The sequence below is a fragment of the Notolepis coatsorum genome (genome assembly GCF_963971535.1).
Source record: "Notolepis coatsorum genome assembly, chromosome: 18".
In the NCBI taxonomy this organism is placed as follows: Eukaryota; Metazoa; Chordata; class Actinopteri; order Aulopiformes; family Paralepididae; genus Notolepis; species Notolepis coatsorum.
This window is the reverse complement of record NC_140182.1, coordinates 63,387,749-63,407,782: the sequence shown is the minus strand read 5'-3', so window position 1 is coordinate 63,407,782 and position 20,034 is coordinate 63,387,749. Positions and strand designations below refer to the sequence as shown.

General features: G+C 42.6%; 1 protein-coding gene across 2 annotated transcripts in view; it reads right to left on the bottom strand.

The window, feature by feature from the left end:
* Positions 1–430: 430 nt before the first annotated feature.
* Positions 431–20,034, bottom strand: part of pstpip1a (proline-serine-threonine phosphatase interacting protein 1a) — a 35,999-nt gene continuing 16,395 nt past the window's right edge. For both annotated transcript variants that reach the window (XM_084335012.1, XM_084335013.1), the window contains 8 exons: positions 19,965–20,010; positions 19,611–19,690; positions 16,639–16,737; positions 16,416–16,512; positions 14,802–14,889; positions 14,576–14,658; positions 3,009–3,112; positions 431–2,553 (listed from right to left, as the gene is read on the bottom strand). In XM_084335012.1, coding sequence (XP_084191138.1) covers positions 2,425–2,553; positions 3,009–3,112; positions 14,576–14,658; positions 14,802–14,889; positions 16,416–16,512; positions 16,639–16,737; positions 19,611–19,690; positions 19,965–20,010 — 726 coding nt within the window. In that variant the 3' untranslated portion in view covers positions 431–2,424. The remainder of the gene's footprint in view (positions 2,554–3,008; positions 3,113–14,575; positions 14,659–14,801; positions 14,890–16,415; positions 16,513–16,638; positions 16,738–19,610; positions 19,691–19,964; positions 20,011–20,034) is intronic.

Genomic DNA, 20,034 nt, shown 5'->3' with positions numbered 1-20,034 from the left:
TTATTACTGACTGAGAGGTGACGGAAGTACACGCTGCTTTTATGCACATGTCCATAAATCACAGCTTGATGCAAGCTGGAGCGAGCTGCCGACTGTCTTGCGTATTTAACCTGCTGGTTGTGTGTGTCCTATTGACCTATTCACAGAGAGCTCACAAATAAAACTACTGTAAGAGCAAGTGCTCCATCCATCTTGACTCCCGTGTCCGTTATTGGGTCAACATGCAGGACAGAAGCACTGCACAGTGGTCACATTAGCACAGTAGCGTTCTGTAATTTGAAGATAATAATGTTTGCGCCTTTGCTACAAGTAAAAGCCGATTTTCTTTTCAGATTTAATCGTGATATTAAAATATGTAAGGGATAATGTATAGCTACGAGGTCATTGTCGCAAAATAATTGACCTACACAGAGTTTAAAATACCGAGGCTAACTTACTAACAAATATACCTAATTCATTGTACACCATCGACAAGACGAGATCAAATGCAAACGCAGTTGTAATGTGGCTCTGTCAGCCCAAATAAAGTGATTATTATTATCGGCAGGTCTGTGGTCTGATTGCACTGATGACTGAGTGCAGCTGTGCATATGCTGAGCAGCACTGATACAGTGTTGTAGTGGGCTTGATTGCGAACAGCGGTCATTATTGCTTGGCAGTTGGCAGAGGTCCGTTATCGTGTGATAACGGACCTCTTGACGCGCGCTATTGACCAATCACAAGCAAGCATTTCGGCGATTGTGAAAACGCCGTAATAACAATAGATATTATCTGTAGAATGTATGGTTTCAGCAAATAAACAAAGTGCACTACCAGTATTAACAGACAAATCAAGCTTGATCTTTCCATTCATTATTTTACTCAAACAGGAGAAACCTTCCACCAACAGAGAAATCTAAACAAACTCGCTACATTTTAGAACCTTGTGCGTAAAAAGTGATATCCAATACTTTTATATGAATAACATTGACCATGTGACGAAGAACACTTTATTCCACACCTGTTCTCAGTACGGTAACTCACTCACATGCCAGTAGTGGTGGTGTTGGTGGGTAGAATAAATACACTTTATTTTCAACCAGTCCAATAAATAAACACTCATCATTCCTTCAACATTATGTTATATGAATGGTGTATGCCGCGGCCGGGTAGCACAGCGGACTAAGGGCGCTTTCACATATAGTTTTGGTGGACTCTGTGCGGTTCTGGGGGTGAAGTTGCAACATTGTTGCATTCGTCATTTGGTTCGTCTGCATTCACATTGCAATTTGTCAAGCGCACCAAACTTTCTGAACAATGTCACACGGTCGAAAAGGGCGCTCGTCTATTGGACACAATGGAGAGTGGAAATCCCTCCCCTTCAGGAAGTGAAATCCACGAAAACAAACAGCGCAAGAAGCGTGATAGTAGCAGAGACGTGGCATTGATCCATCGTTCGATTATAACCCATTACCGCCATCCTCTCGCTAAACAACTTGTACACCTCGTTATTTTTGTGACTGTGAGTGCCCACAAGCAGCTGTTTTATTTGGTCTTCTGCCCATATGTCGATCAGGGCTTTCACTTCATCATTCGCCCCAAGTCTGTCCACGAGACATGTTTACAGTGTGCTTGTTTTGCAGTGAATGCCGTGCGCCGCGGTAATAATAATAAGCCGCAGTGTTTTTTTCTTCCTTCTACCCAAGATGCACAGTTTATCAAGTGACTTCCTATATTTGGTCCGATGAAGCGAACCGAGACCCATGTTTTTTGGCGGACCAGAGTTCGCGTGTTTGGTCCGCACTAGAGTTTGACTGCTCATTCACACAAACCCAAAAAAGCGGACTATCGAATTCTGGTCGGTTGGTCCGGACCAAACAGCTCTGGTGTGAAAGCGACCTAAGCGTCTGTCTACCACCGCAGAGACACTGGTATCGAATCCGGCTGTCAGCGGTGTCTCCGGCTTGGCCGGCCGTCATACTGACACAATTGGCAGTGTCAGCGGGAGGGAAGCCGGTGGGTGGTAATCTGGTCGTTGTAAACAGCGACTCCTACAGGTCGGTCAGGGCGCCTGCACAGCGAGGGAGGGAAATGGTGAAGGTAGTGTGACCTCCCACGCGTTACACTTCACCAATGAGAGTCCTTGCTGCCAGGTGAGGAGGAAGCATGTGATAGACTTCAGGGCTCCCTAGACAGACCAGTGGGGGGCACATGCGCGCAACGACCAGGAAGGGGAGGGGGGAATTGCCATAACGACTAAATTGGGATGGGAGGAAAATACAGAAAAATAGGAGGAGAAAAAGTGGATACAAAAAATGAATGGTGTGTATGCCGAACACTAAATATGATCAAAGTGTAAAGTAAAGAACATGGCTTGTATAGAATATCGGCTGAGGAGACACCTCGTCCTTCGGTCCCACGACAGCTAAAAGTCCGATGAGCTCATTATTTGGCAAGGTAGGAACCCGGGACCAGTCCGGACGACCCGTTCCTCTGTACAGTCCACCAGCCGTCCACCCCTTCCTCTATCACCACCACAACGTCCCCGGCACATATAGACAGCTCGTCTTCGCCCTGATGGACACAATCGACCGAGGAAGGAAAACAAACATTACATTTAGTCATTTATAGCTGACGCTTTTACCCAAAGCGACTTAATTGTGAACAAGTCCACAAGAGAGGCACATCTCTGGCAGCTAAGGGTCAGTGGCATTGTTCGTGAAATAATAACGAGTTTGAGTGTTACACTCCCTATATCCCTATAGACATATTAGCATGATAAGTAGTGGTGGTGGTAGTAGTTATAGTAGTAATAATAGTAGTGGTAGCAGTAATAATAGTGGTAGTAGTAGTAATAATAGTGGTAGTAGTAGTAATGGTAGTGGTAGTAGTACTAGTAGTAGTGATAGTAGTAGTATATTTCTGATATGTAGTATATATGTTCCAACATAATTTTCTTCAATGTACTTAATGGAGAATCTGAGAGGCATCATGCTGTGGTTGGAGGTTAAAGCGTTAAAAAGCCTGACCTGAGACACATAGTCGTACAGAGCCTTGTACTCGTTGCCCGGTTGGCTGACCGGCTCCGCCCGGAACCCAGGGATGGAGGCGTACACACAGTCTGATGTTTCAGCTGAGGGAGTTCACAGGAGGGCAGTTCATACAGTGAGATTTAAAGCGAGACAGCCTATAGTGAATAGGCAAATATTATTATTTTGGTAAATCTTTTGATTTCTTTATATTTAGCTTCCTTAACATGTCTTATTTCAAACTAGTGGCAATACAATATTGAAAACACACAATCAGTTGTTTAATTTACTTCTTTTTGTCTGATTGTGTCCATAAATCACAATTACAATACAGAACTTTGAGGGCATTTTCCCCAAAATTAGTTTGTATGCGTTTTTCTTACACGTAAGAGATGAAGTATCCATTTCCCTTTTAACCATTTTACAGAGGGGTTTGTTGTGTTGATATATCATTCATAGCCTGATTTATAGTACATTTATACCAAAAAAAAACGGGCAAAAATAGATTTGTAGACTATTTCCTGATTTATGGGATGATAAAAAGACATAGCCACAATCCCTTCTGGACAAAAGTTCATTGTGTTATGTTAATGTAAACATAATGAAACAAACATTTAGAATCTGGCATCATCCAAAGTTGGTGATTCTGTTCCTGGCTATAGATGCAAATTAGCGCATATTTAATTAGGTAGCGCTTATTTTGCATATATAAACAAAATCGCAGAAAACGTTCAATACATTTTTTCTTAGTTATGTACTTCAAATTACTTTATTTTCCTTTCGGAACTTCATTTGTGCAGTGGTTGAAAGACAAACACAGTCACAATACATAGGCACTCACCACTATATAAAAAAAAAGTTAAAACTACAATAAAAAGACCACTATATAAAAAAACACCAACTACATTAAAACTACAGTACTTAAAGCATGATATATTAAAAACCATGTGGAGCAGTTCTGTATGTATATAAATAATAAATAATAGTAGTACAGATACATAGTATATGTCCATCAGGTGGAAGGGGGAGTCTATTTTAAGTAGTCCAAAGTCCTTGGTGGGGGGGCGAGTCCGGCCTCCACCAGACCTAGGTGTTCAGCAGTCTGATGGAGGTTGGCACGAAGCTACCTAAGCCCCTTTTGTTCAGTGATGAAGCTCTGTATCGACGGCCTGAGGGCATTCATTTGTGAAGGGTGTGAAGGGTGTGTGTGTTATCTACAACTATTTGGGAGGCCTTTTTAACTGTCCGTTTCTTGCGGATGCTGCTGAGTGGCTCCTGGTCCTTCCCAATTATCTTGCCGCTGATCTTAACGACCCTGTCGAGAGGTTTCCGGTTGATGGCACGCATCACTCCAAACCATGATGTGATGTTAAAGGACATTATCGATTCCACAAAGGAGTACATAACAAACTGGTAAAGTTTCATAGTGATCTATTAAAATATTTATTTTGCCTATTCACCTAGGCTGTCTCGCATTGAGATTTAATTCACACGCCAAGTTCCAGTTTGCAGTGTTGAACCAGACTATGGAATTTAACCTAAACTGCCTATGTGATATTGTAGTGTATAATATTGGGGTAAAAGTCATTTTGCATCATGGCAGAGCTAAGCTACTCATTGGATGGACTTGTGTGCCAGCTGGTGGTAATATAACAGAAAACAAAACAAAAAATGTATAACAATACAATATTTATCTATTAGGGGTGTAACGGTACACAGAAGCCACGGTTCGGTACGTACCTCGGTATTGGGGTCACGGTTCGGTACGAGTTCGGTACAACAGAAAAAAAATATTTATAATTATTAATATATATATAAATATATATTTTTTATTTATTTATTTATATATTATATTTATGATAATAATAATAATTATTATTATTATTATTATTATTATTATTATTATTATTATTATTATTATTATTATTATTAAATAGAATAATTTTCTATAGGCTTGCCGTGGTAGTCAGTGATACTGGTGTCATTCTGTGTTCAGGCATCCAGAGTAAATGAATTGCCTAGTGCCCCTTTAACAACTTATAGGCTTGGTAAGTTTCACTTTCACTTCTAGAGAGGATTTAACTGCACGAGACTGAATACTAGAGAACTGATGACAGACAGAATGGCAGAGGATTATTTGGATTTAAACAATAGCAGTTCAACTGGAGTGGAGAGGAACTCAGATGATCAGTCCGAAAAAGTATGTTTATTTTTTTTATTTGATCAGCGTGAGTCCGGCGGGGGAGAATGTTGTTGTCGTTTGTTGGTGACGCGCGGCGCGTGTGTTGGCGATGCGTGGCGTGTGTGTGTGTGTGTGTTGGCGATGCGAGGCGTGTGTGTGTGTGTTGGTGATGCGCGGCGTGTGTGTGTTGGCGACGCGCACGTGTGTGTGTTGGCGATGCGCGCCGTGTGTTGGTGACGCGCAGCGTTTGCGCTGTGGGGCGTATTCTCCGTATGGCTGAGCGTACCGCACCGTGACGGCCGTACCGTAAATTTGCGGGACGAATACACGTACCGTTACACCCTATTAGCTATAGATAGTACTATTAACCCTTTTCTCGCCAAGAACGTGTTACCACGTCATTGCTCGCCATGCGTAATCTGCCAATGATCTGTCAAAAATCTGTCATGGCAATCATATTTCACCCACGGAGACTTGAGACTTGCTGTTGATCTCCTCTCAACTCTCCAACGGTTCAAGACCGCCATCTGGTGGCCGATCGGCGAATCGCCAAAACCGGAAGTGACGCGCCGGAAGTGGTGCTCAACCATATTTCGTCCGGGCACTCGCTATCGTTAGCGGGACTCCATCTTGATACACTGGACAGCGATCGGTTGTAAATAACTCGATAAACAACATGATTTGGCCGCATATAGTATTATTAGTGCTGTCAGGCGATTAAAAAAATTAATCTAATTAATTACAGGATTTGTAATTAATTAATCGAATTAATCGCATTTTAATCGCATAACCATTTTATGTCTGATATTCTATATTCTATAATCATATTTCAAATTGCATGTGTCCAGATGGCAGAATTCAGTACTGTATCTACAAAACCTTCTGTTTAATCATCTTCCATCTATTAATTTGCTTAGATTTTTCAGGTCTGGTCAATTTGAGCATGGTGTTATTCAGTCAAAGATAAAAAAAAAATGTATTGATATTCTCATTTGGTTCATTACAATTGACTCAAAATAAGATTTTCATTCAATCAATCACAGCGCAGATTGATTGATTGAATGAAAATGTTATTAACAGATTGCAGAATGGGTACAATACAGTACGGCTCAATACACACAATTGTTAAGGGCATGCAGACCAGAGAAAGACTTTCGTCTTGTTTACATCAGGGTCCCCCATTTTCAATTCATAATGAATTGTAAGTAATGGTGCAACTTGCACCGTGCAATCCATTCTTTGTGGATCTAGCCCCCAGTATTTCTGACACTGGGAATACATTCCCTGAGATTCATAGATGTCCCTAGAATCAGATACCAAGAACATGCAAATGGACCATATTAAAAAAAAAGTCTGTAAATGTGTATTCTACATTCTCATGGAATGAATGAGATACAAAAAAAAATTATAAAAAAAAATTATATAAAAAAAGAAAAGTGTAATTAATTTTGAGTTAATTTTCATAACGCGATAATTTGCTGTGTAATTAATTAATCTAATTAACGCGATAAACTGACAGCCCTAAGTATTATACAACCTGGAAATGGATCGCATATATCAACATCCCATAATAGCGATATTTCTGCTCCACGCTGATCACCCAACGGTCAGAGGAAGCCGCGGTAAGTTTCAGCGCGTTTGATTATTATTAAACGTATAATCTGCTCTGATATATATATCGCCCATACTACATGAATCATTTAACGTCGGCCACTGACTTATAAACCCCCCCCCTCCGGTCACCAGCAGATGATGAGGCATGACGTGTAGGACCTTGTACAATTGAAATTTTGTATCTGACGTCAATCGGTATCAAACTACATTTGATGATCTAATATATGTATTTAGGGCTATAACTCACCTTCTGCAGAATGCTGCAGAAAACGATAAAAACATATTTATACTTTAGACCGTATTTTAGTATGAATATGTGAATGAAAAAGTAGAACGTTGCTACATCCTAAACGATAGATACTTGACGTTGAATGGGCCATAGTAATGTCAATTTAGCAATACAATTTAAAAAGTTATAGCCCTGCAAAGAAGGGGAACATCTCCATAGATTTATAGTGGTGGCAGAGAGTGGATTAAGATCAGAATAATCTGTGGCAGATAAAGGGTTAACACCATCTCTAGACAGAACAAGAGGACAAGAAGGCCCTACAGAGAGTGGTGCACTCAGCTGAGCGTACTACGGTATTGCACTACCACCCCTGCAGGACTACAAGAGGTGCAAATCCAGAGCCTGCAGAATAATGAAAGACCCCCACCACCCCAACAACAGCCTGTTCAAGCTGCTGCGGTCAGGCAAACACCTGCGCACACCAGCAACTAGGACAGAGAGACTTTGGCTCAGCTTCTTCCCCCAGGCCATCAGTCTTGAACACTGAACTCTCCACACACAAGCACACATGAGCACACACACGTACTGTACACGCTCACACACTAACAGTCACTTTAGCACGCACACACACACATGCTGCACATGCTCACACTCAACGGTCACTTTACACAATGGAAAGGTCACTTAAAAAGAAAAGGGAAAAAAAGAACGGGAGTGGTTCTTGTATAGTAATAGATGGATATAGCAAGATAGCACAAGGATATATACAGGGGAGGAAACTAACTTTTTGGCTTATAGTCTATTTGCCATCCCATAGAGCCCCACTGTGAACCCGGAAATATGATGGATATGGATAGTACGGGTCCCCAGCATTCAGAAACTGCCGGATGCTAAGTTGTAAATGTTGGGCAACTTTTTTTATTTGCATAATTAGCATAATCGCCTAAATGGGCAAATCTCAGAAACTACTTGATCAATTTCAACAATGTTGGAGTTGTTTTGGGGGTTATTCAGGATGCTGAATCCATTTATGATACTTAAGAGAAGAAAAAAGTTTCAGAATTGCAATATTTACTGGAATTTACCAAATTTCTACTCATTTTGGTGCCATTATCCATGAATTTTCAGTTTATAAATGTTTCAGAAGATGGGTGGGGGGTGGGGGACACTGTACAAGCAAAACTGTACATTGGAATATTGACAAAGCCATACTTGGTCATTTACTGTACATTGGAGGGGGTTGGGTTAGGACATTTGCAGGGGCCAGTTTCGAATTGCAGTCTCTCGTAGGTGTTCTTTGAGAGTGGTTTTGAAAGTGGGTAGTGATTCACATTCCTTTACAGCTTTGGGTAGGGCGTTCCACATTGATGTGGCATAATTGCAAAACGTGTTTAGTCCCTTGTTTGAGCCGAATCTGGGTTTAACATGATTTGTGGAGCTCCCTCTGGTGTTGTGGTTGTGGTATTCACTGACCTTTGGGACGTATTTTGACATGTACAAGCCACAAGTCCATCCCTTTTGAAGTTTGTCTCCTGTCTGGTATCAAAGGAAGGAAAAGTGACCAAACCATCACTTACACTCGCTCAGTGCATCCAGCAGCACATCAGTGGGAGCTGGAATCAGACAACCCTGGAGCTTGCCGTAAGTGCAGAGTTGGTCAAGAATCTTAGCGAGCATGGCATTGTCACCACCTACGATGAAGTCATACGATTCCGGAAGTCACCTGCCAAATATGCTTCAGAGGACCCAGAGAAGTATCTGCGCACAGTTGGCTTGGAGAGGCAGATTGGCCCCATCCACAGTTGGGGTGACAATTTTGATCTTGTGGTCTTCACACTGAACGGTCGTAGCATGACTCATAATAATAATAATCTTCATTTATATAGCACCTTTCATACACAGAGTGCAACTCAAAGTGCTTAATAGAGACGTCTTCTTTAAACAAGTCAACATTTTTTTTAAATAAAAATGCCATGGCCACTCAGTTTGTGCAGAATCCTGCAGGTATTCTGTTCCCTGGAGGAGCCACTCCTGGTGGTGGGGTCATGTCACTAAAACGACCTCGTCTGACAAAGCTTGACGCTGGGAAACTCTGTCTGGCTCACAAGAGCAGTTTTGTGAACGGACATTACACAGGCCCCAAGAAGATGATGCTCTGAAAGAAGTCCCAATAACTGATGCTATCCAAGATGCCATCACACAGAGTGTGTCAAGAGCACAGAAGAAGGATGCTGCTTGGCTCTCGCAGCTCCACTCTTCCCCTCTTCCCCTGGACTGGTCAGCATACAATGCTGTGCAAGATTGCAGTGATGATAACAAAGCTCCAAAACTGAAGACCATAAGTGTCTTTGGACCACTACTTGACTCCCCACCTGCGCACCCTGATACAGTGCTTAGTACCATGGCCTACTTAGACACATCAATCAAGCAACTCGGTATGAGCCAAAGCCATATAACGTTTGATATGCAGCTGTATGTGGTCGCTTGCCTCATCAAGTGGAGTGACTCGAAGCGATGGCCTTCAGTGACTCTCAGACCTGGGATGATGCACACACTCATGTCATTCATCGGCTCAATTAGAAAACTGAAGAGAAGAAGCGCATATTGTTATGTTGTGGCCTATATGCTTGAGTAATGTAAATACCTTTCCTTTGTTATTTCTGTTTTATTAAGCTATGTTATTGTATTAAGGAACACAGTTTGACCAGTTTGTGTTTTTCCAATTTGCTGTGACGTTACAGGTAGTAAATAAAAGAGTGGATGCCCTTCACATCGGAGTCTTTGTCTTGACAACGCAGATCTTTATACACCTGCCTATCTACTGTACTATGACAATATGACATTACCATAGGAACTATTTGGAGTCAGTAGAGATATTGTGAATACATAATGTCTGTGCTGTCCAAATGTAATAATTTCAGTGTCCTCTAAAACTTTCTAGTTGACTGAAAATGCACCAAAATTGTACCAAAATGAGTTGAAATTTGGACAATTCCAGTAAATATAGCAATTTTTGAGTATCATCAATGGATTCAGCATCCCGAATAACCCCCAAAACCACTCCAACATTGTTGAAATTGATCAAGTAGTTTCTGAGATTTGTCCATTTAGGTGATTATGCAAATGTATGCTAATTATGCAAATGTGAACATTTGCCCAACATGTACAACTTAGCATCCGGCCGTTTCTAAGTGCTGGTGACCCATACTATCCATATCTATCATAAACTTTGGTGGTTCCAAAATGTCCGGGTTCATTGTGTTGGCAAATAGACTATTACCAGCCAACTGGCGAGTATATGATTTTTTTTACCAGCCAAACTGATTTTTTACCAGCCATAAATAAATCGCTAATTGTGATAATTACTTCTTTGTATGTCTTCGTCTAAATTGATTTTCAATCATAGTAATAATCACACGTGTCTCTACTCTTTAAAATATTTATTACCATAAAACATTAATAAGTGTCTCTACTCTTCACAATATTAGCATAAAACATATATTAATCACACCGTCTCTACTCTTCAAAATATTAGGATATCGCATATTAACATGAAAGAGGGAACTATTCTGGACTGGGCTGAACTGGGCAGTGAAAGATGCTGGGTTGGGCAGGGAAAGTTGGGCTGGTCTAGGTTGGACTGGACTGGGCTGGGCAGTGAAAGAACCAAGCATTTCACTGTAATGTAATAGCTAAATAAAACAACTTGACTTGTTACATTTGCACTCTGGTTGGATGCCAAACGTATTCTGGTTGTACTGTACTTGTGCTGTATGATGACAATACATTGGAATCGAATCTCATGTCAACGCTAGGGGTTCAGCAGGTGTATTCTGAATGACAAGTATGACAACATCACCGTTGTGAAGGGCATAAGGGCGAGTGGTGATATGGGGGGAAACCCGGTAATAATTCAGTAATAATAAAATGTCACTCGGCTGCATTTAAGCAAAGCCGCTCAGTATAGTCGTCCACTACAGTATGTTGAACGCGCGTTATGGTAGCTTGTTACATGCTAGGTAGCTAGCCGGCTAATGCTGGTTGACTTGAGTGAGTGGAATCGTTAGCCTCACGCCCACTTGTCATTCTCATCCGACTCGAAGGAGACGCGTCGCATGCTGTTGTTCGCCCCCATGTCAGACCGCACTGATATCCGAAAGCGACGACTCTACATGCAATTATTTTCATCCACTGATGTGTTTTTGTCTAAGTTTGTCTACGTTGTCAAGCCGGTGACAGGAGTCTGTAGGGCCGCACGCAGTGGTCTATCCACTTCCCCTAGATGGGCGGCATCTTCTATAAAACGAGTGTTCATTGGAGGAGCTTAGAGCGCAACGATGATGTTCATTGGTTATGGATTATTATGAGGCACAAATGGGAGGAATCATAAGGGGGGAGTCAGAGTTCGGCTTATGCCAGTGAGCGAATCAGCAGATTGTAGAATGATTTTTTTGTTTTGTTTACTACTTGCCAGTGTGGCGAGTCCTCTTCATGAATCACTCGCCAAACATAAAGAATACTCGCATTTGGCGAGTAAAATGGCCTAATTTCCTCCCCTGGATATATAGTATAACTATATTGTATTTAACACATTTGCCACGCCCCTTTGACCATATATGGGCTAGAGTGCCAGCACTGAAGTCAATGGGAGGTCGGGGAAATTTGCGAAGGCTTAAACTATATCTTAAATGATGGCTATGGGTCTAAAACACCCCTCGCTTATCAATGACTTGCTTGCAGTCAACATGTACGAAACGGATCATTGGTACATTTCCGTTTTATACCGCTTTGAATACTAGCATAGTTTGAGAGTTCTAGTAATTCCAGAGAAATTCCGCGATAATAGCTCCACCAGCGCTCCCTCCTTCCAACCTCCGCCATTCGCCTTGGCGGCGTGCGGCGCGGAGTGCATGCCGCCCGAAGGCCGTTGGTGCCAGAGAGGACCTTGCACTCTCCTACCATCACATCTGAGAGAGTTACATGGAGGGGGCGGGGGTTTCTTCTTTGATGCCTCGCTGGCAAGAGTCGGGGTTCGATTCCCCGACGCTAAATGGCGAGAGGCCTCGTCCTAATACGCGAGACGTAAACATGGGGGAAGAGAGGCGGCAGATGGAGCGCACCTCGAGGGGAGAGCCAGCGCTGTACCCCTGAGGATGCGCCGCAGCAGGTAAGGGGCGCGGGGCTAAGCCTAGGCTGTGTCCCACCTCTCTCTTTCTCTTTTACACCTAAACCCCCATATTCCCCCCCCAAAACTAAGTTTCTTTCAATAAAAAGACCCTCTTAACACTTTCAGTGCCAGCCGACGAGAGATCTCGTTTTTAATCGTTATTTTTTTTATTATCGATTTCCATTCATTTTTCATCAATCTAGCCTCACGTTACCAGTGGGGATCTGTCTGAGCTCGAAGAGGGAAAATACCGCCCCCTATCGTCTCTCCGGATGGTACTGCACCCCATTGGATTGGATTGAATGAAACGCATGGAGAAGAAAAAGTCCTGCTTCCACATTTTACTTGTCAGACAAGTAACCGGAGACGATCCAAGTCATTGCCCACCACCAGAACAGCGGAGAATATGTGTTTCCAGTACCCAGCGTTGGATCAATAAACGCGATCGATATTTGGAATGGCAATCAGAAATTGGAATAATCTTTTTGGAGAACATCTGATCTGAGGTAAGGAATCTATTTTACCAGTCTTGGGATAATCAGAGCTATTTTCACCTATATATCAGTGTGTGCCATATGTGTGTATGTGTGTGTGTGTGTGTGTGTGTGTGTGTGTGTGTGTGTGCGATCAGGAAATAAGATAATCGATTTTTCAGCCCGCTTCTATAGCGTGCATAAGTACACATAATATGTTATACTATCGATAATCTAGCGTTTATTTGAAAACGATTCATAAATAGGCCGAAATATGACAACGTGTTTTGTGTATTCCAGTGTATTCCAGTAAAGGGCGTTTATCACAGAATCTTAATTTTTTTCTGAAACTTTAAAAAAACGAGCGTTTTTCAAAATGGTATAAAACGGAAATGAACCGATTAAAAAAACAATCCGTTTCGACAATGTTGACTGCAAACAAGTCATTGATAAGCGACAGCCATATTAGACACATAGCCATAATTTAAGATATAGTTTATGCGTTCGCAAATATGAGAGCTCTGTCATTGAATAGAGCGGTGGCACGCAACGGGGTCGAGCCATGCTTTTGCTAAGGAACCTGTCGGCCTGGGTTAAAGGATCAACCCCCTTTTTGGAGTGGTTGTCTCCCCGGTATGCCAGCTGACCCCACGAGATTATGAGGGAGAGCCTCCTCAGAGAGCTTCAGAGCCTCCTCCTCAGGGAGCTTCAGAGCCTCCTCAGGGAGTTTTCGGAGCCGCCTCCTCAGGGAGTTTTTCAGAGCCTCCTCCTCAGAGAGAGATCCTCCTCACAGAGCCTCCTCCTCAGAGAGTTTTCAGAGCCTTCTCCTCAGGGGGTCCTCGCGGTGTACCAGGCGGAGAAGGGCCTTCACCTGTTGTGTCCTGTCTGTGCGCTGGCGGTGTCACGAGTAAACGCCTGCAGAGGTCTCGATGCCACAGCCTCGTTGACCTCACCAGGTCCCTTTGGTCAGGTCCTAGCTCCTTGACTCGGCGGCAGGCCTGCCTTTGAGTGGTCCATGGGGCTGGGGCCTCTTCCACACCCCGCTGCTAAGGCTTCGCTGGCGGAGTCAGGGTTCGGAACCCCGACCCCACGAGATGCCTCGCGGGCAGAGTCGGGGTTTAACGAACCTTATGCGACCTTGGGTTCTAGAAAGGCGCTATATAAATTTGATCTATTATTATTATTATTATTATTATTATTATTATTATTATTATTATTATTATTATTATTATTATTATTATTATTATTATTATGCTTCGCGTACGTCCCTTGTAGCGAGCGGGACGCGCAGTGGGGTAGACGCGGGTCCCTTTTTCCCGCGGTCTACTCACCTTGTGCCTTTTTTTGGGTGCCTTTTTTCTGTTACACTGGGGTGCCCCCCCCCCCCCCCCCCCAGGCCCGGACCCTCTGATGGTTGTAAAGGGCACCTCAGCGGGTACATTTGTCTGGCTTTCTGTGTCCTGCTCCGCTCCTGTGTCCCAGCGGAGCAGAACGTAAGCAAAAACAAAATGTAGCGAAGGTTATCCTATAACCCTATTTACATGAGTTTTTGTGAGCGTTCTGCTCTCACTCACTGAGGACCCCTGACTGTCTTCCGAATGAAGGTCAAGACTCGGGAAGGAAGAGTACGGTCACACCCCTCGCTATACATAGCCGGAAATGGGCGTGGCCGGGCAAATGAAGGTGCATGTAGCGAAAGCTTTCAGTGATACATAGTAATGATGAGATTATCCCAGCAGAGCAGAACGCTCACAAAAATGTAATAGGGGTTATAGGATAACCTTTGTTACATTTGCACTCTGGTTGAAACTTATTTCTGTTGTACTGTACTTGTGCTGTATAATGACAATACATTTTAATCTAATCTAATATTTATCATTATAATAATGCCATATTGCTTACCGTTTGTTGGTGCTGGCGGCTGACTGTCACTCATGGGTGCCTTAGAGACAGTCGAACAGTTCCCTTGCAGAAGATGTGTAAACCTAGAAATTGTGAACAGTAGTAGGTCATTTTCAGTACATAAAACAGTAGTCATGAAAAAACCACACAATCGCTAACATAGCCTTGGACAAACTTATTGGAGGATAGATAAAAGAGGGCATGGTTTGAGATCAATAGAGCTAACCTTTTCATGACTCCTCCCACAAACCGAGCGCTTCCGTTACTGTCCACTGCGGCTTCCCTGTCGTAGTAGTTCTGGAACTCAATGGCAGCTGGAGATGGAACATTGGAATTCAGTGGGAAAACCCCCCCAAAAAACTGCCTCCTTAACACATTGTGTGCCGGCCGGATATGACGAATTATCGCTTGTATGCCAGCACTTTAATCAATGGGAGGACGAGCACATTTGCGAGCGATTAAACTATATCTTAAATTATGGCTATGGGTCTAATACACCAGTCGCTTATCAATGACTTGCTTCCAGTCAACATGTACGAAACGGATTGTTTTTTCATCAGTACATTTCCGTTTTATACCGTTTTGAATAAGAGTATAGTCTTGGAGATTTCTAGAAAGAAAAAAAGATTCTGCAGTAATAGCCATTTACTGGAATACACAAAACAAGTTGTAATTTTCCGGCTGATTTATTAATCGTTTTCAAATAAACGCTAGATTATCGAGAGTATTTGTGTTCTTATGCACAATACAAAAGCGGGCTGAATTTTTTTTAATTCGTGCCGCGCTCAACGCCTAATGCCACACACACACACACACGTTTGTGAACGCTGTGAAAAAAAACTCTGATTAATCCAAAACTGGTAACATACAGTCCTTACCTCAGATCAGATGCTGCAAAAAGATGAATCCAATTCCTGATCACCATTCCAAATATCGATCGCGTTTATTGATCCAACGTTATACTCCGAAACACATAATCCTGCTTCCAGTCCCCTCAATGAATGCAATAGTATCAGGTTGCATGCCCCAGAAGTAAAATGTGGACCGGAGATTTTTTTTCAATGTACTTTTTCACCCAATCCAATCCAATGATGTGCATTACCATCCGGGAGACGATAGGGGCGGTATTTTCCCTTTTCAAGCTCAGAGCCATTCCCAATGATAACGTCAGGCTGGATGGATGAACAATTTATGGATATCGCTAATAAAAGAAATAACGATTAAATAACGAGAAAACTCGTCATTGGCACACAACACAATGCATGTCGAGTTAGGACGAGAAATCTCGTCGTTGGCACTCAAAGTGTTAAGGCCCTGATCGTACACAGCTGGTCCCAACACAGGCTGAATGCTCTTTTTCTTCTCAAACTACCAAACTTTCTCTCGCATGCGTTTCACCTGCTGTTGAGAGATAATATTGAAATGTCCGACCAGGAACACAACCAGAAATGCAGATAAGGAAGGCTACAGGATGTACAGTATGTATACCTGACATGATGTACAGTATGTATACCTAACAGGATGTACAGTATGTATACCCGACAGGATGTACATTGTACAGTATGTATACCTGACAGGATATACAGTATGTATACCTGACAGGATGTACAGTATATATACCTGACAGGATGTACAGTATGTATACCTGACGGAGGATGTACAGTATGTATACCTGACAAGATGTACAGTATGTATACCTGACAGGATGTACAGTATGTATAACTGACAGGATGTACATTGTACAGTATCAGTATGTATACCTGACAGAGGATGTACAGTATATATACCTGACAGGATGTATACCTGACAGGATGTGTACCTGACAGGATGTACAGTATACCTGACGGACTCGAGCCGGTGGTTCTCATCTCCACAAAGCAGTTGTTGTCCGCTATGATGTCACACTTTTCCAACATGCTCCTCACATCCTCGTAACACTGAAAAGGGCAGTTTGTTTTGCGGAAACACAGCAGATAGGTCAGAATCATTCGAAGTCATATCTGTCCCATATTCCCACTGTGACTGGATAATGGTTAATATGTGTAGAGAATGGTTGGACCCACCTCGTCGTCTTTGACGCACTGCATCGAGAACTGGTTACAGTGCACCCACAGGGCGTTCCTCACAATGTCGATACGGTCCTCCTCTTGCTGCTGAAACACCTAACGGTACAAACCAAGGCACCAAGGTGTCATTATTTATCTCTAGTGTATGGCAGCCATTGAGCCTGCGTAGCCCAAGGTTGGGTGCTACCAGTGGTGGTGAAGGAGGCAATTTACACCCTACATTATGGGGAGCGCTTTGAATGTCTAGAAAAGCGCTATATAAATGTAATGAATTTTATTTGATCCATTTATCTATTTTATCATGTCTATTTTATTATCTTCTACTTACTATTGTATTCTTGCACAATCAAAGCGGGCATGGCCACCCGCATTTCACTGTATGCCCTCGCCCTGGTATGTATGTGACAAATAAAAATCTTGAATCTATTACTAGGAACTTCTATCACTGAGTGTGTGACTCCCACCTAAACGGACAATGTATAACGTATGAAGTATATCACGGCATACATACCTTATGCATACTGCACCTTACTGTATGTGTATACTGTATACTTACTTCATCAGAGCATGTTTTTTTTTAGCATAGCATTTTTTAGATTAGATATATTAGATTATATATATATTGTAACTATATTTAGTGTAAGGCAAATATACAGTACATACAGTAGCCTACATACCCTCATCTTGCACCTTGACCTATTTACACTGCCTACTTGTCCATATGCGCATGCTCAGAGTTAATTATATTGTCATTGTTTACACTGCCTATTTTTATTTCGACTTCTCCACTGTACTATAATTTTAGTCTCGTCTTGTCTTCTACTACATGTACCTCCCCTCCCTCCTCCCCCATGCTGCTATGATGCCTGAATTTCCCCAAGGGGATCAATAAAGGAATATCTTATCTTATCTTTTCAACTCGGGTTTGAGAAATTGCTCAATTGACACAATGTCAATCTCTGCTCTCTCTCTTCTTGATCCTCCAATCACAAACGGTTGCTTCCCTCAAGAAAAGAGGGCAGGGTTTGAGATAGGTCCAGGGCATCCGCAGGTTTCAAGGAGTTTAATTGAAGACTTTTTAATACCACTTTGCGCAAAATGTAATACTAGCAAAAAAACACATAACGACACTGAACTGGCGGCTGCACTTGCGCGGCAATTTTAATTGAGGTCAAATAGGTGCACAGTACATCGACTGCAGTGTCAGTTAAACAAAACAAAGTACAATAGCCTCGGCCATTCCTTCGTAGCAGCGGCCATCAGGCTCCACAACAGTGGGCAGGGACCACTGCCAGCAGCCGGAGAACTAACGGCAGCAGAACTCTAGTACTACTAGGAATGTCTGATCACACTAAGTGCGTCTGACTCTCACCTAAACTGCACAGACTACAACGTATGATGTATATCATGCCAGTTAGGGTACCTTATGTATACTGCACCTGTGTATACTGTATACAAACTGCCTGGTTTGGCAATTGCACTGCCCAGTAGTGCGCTCAGTAGAGCGTACTATGGGTATCGCTCTACCACCCCTGCAGGACTTGTACACCAGGAGGTGCAGATCCAGAGCCTGCAGGATAATAAAGGACCCTCATCACCCAACAATAGCCTGTTCAAGCTTCTGCGGTCAGGCAAGCGCCTCCGCATTCATGCGGCAAAAACAGAAAGACTCAGTCTCCCCCAGGCCACCAGAACACTGAACACTAATCTCTCTCCACACACAAGCACACATGAACACACATACACACCACACATCCTCACTTACACTCTCACACACCCCACACACAAATACACTACAAAAAGGTCACTTTAAAAAACAGATCTGTATATTTGTATATTATTGTATATATTACTCATTGCCTTTATTCTTGAGCTTAGCATTGTATTTTATTCTTTTTTTTTATCCACTTTTTCTCCCATCCCAATTTTCATATCGTCCAATTCAACCCTCCCCTGTCTTCGAACGTTGTTTCTTGCCTCCCACAAGCCGGCTGCAATGTGGACTGAGTCATACATAGCACGAGTCCCCTCCGATACTCGAGGTAACAGCCGTCGCATCTTTTCACCTGCGCGGCTCGATCTTTCAGCGTCGGGGGTCTGGGCTTTGGAGGGGCCCCGCCCCCGTCGCTTCTTGATTCTACTGCGCAGGCGCACCAACCGACCTGTAGGAGTCGCTGTCCACAACGCCCGATCCCCACCCTTCAGTTTCCCTCCCCGTAATACGGCCAATGTGTATTACTGTGGACGACCAGCTAAACTGAAAGCAATGTGCTGAGCGGGGCTCGAACAGGAGGCATCCATCCTGTTCGAGCCTAGTCTCCAGCATTCGTTGCGAGCGCCTTGCCCACTGCGCCACGTAGCCGCCCAGCATTGTATTTTATTCTTATTACTTTTTTTATCATGTCTACTCTATTTTATTATTTGTATTTTTGCACAATCGAGGCGGGCATGGCCACCTACATTTCACTGCATATCTTGTATATGTGACAAATAAAACTCTTGAATCTTGAATACTTTACTTACTCATAGTATGTATTCAGATTCTAAGTGTTATTGAGCATATTTATTGTAACGTACGTATAATATAACTGATAGGGCATACAGACCCTCATCTGCACCTTTGATTACACTGCATACTTGCTCATATTCTTAGTTAATTACATTGTTTACACTGCTTATTTTTATCTTTACTATAATTGTATTGCCTATATTTATGTCTTCTACTATGCTTATTTTTATCTTTACTATAATTGTATTGCCTATATTTATGTCTTCTACTATTACCCTGCCCATACCTGTATCTCATCTCCCCTCCCCATGCTGCTATGACGCCCGAATTTCCCCAAGGGGATCACTAAAGGAATATCTTATCTTATTAGCAGGAACATGTGCTTCTGTTATGTAGTTCATAGTGTGACAGGTTACAGTGTATGGCTTCATGTGCATCCCTGCACAAGTGCATACTTTACCTCACACGTGCTCCCATGCGTGGACTCCCATTCTTGGCGAATCTTGTCGAGCTGTTCAATGTTTGACATGTATTGTTTCTCTAATTCAGGGGGGGAAAATGGTGTTACTTTTCAGAAGAAGCCTAGTCTTGCGAGTGCCCACATTCAGAAGTCCTATTTGTGCATTTGAAACCTATAGGGTTCTTCAGAGAAAAAGGAAGTAGATGTGACCACTATGCACAAACTATTTCTGGTAAACCTCAGTGGTTTCCAATATGAACAAAAAAAGAAATAATCCCTGTAAAAATAATAATATATATATAAAACATACAAACAATAAGAAAATTGCCTATTTATTTCATTATTCATCCTTACCAGCCTCCCCTGCAGCCTCCCTGCACTGTTTAGATTTGTTCTGCAACTGAAAGAAAATAGAAGTGTAGAA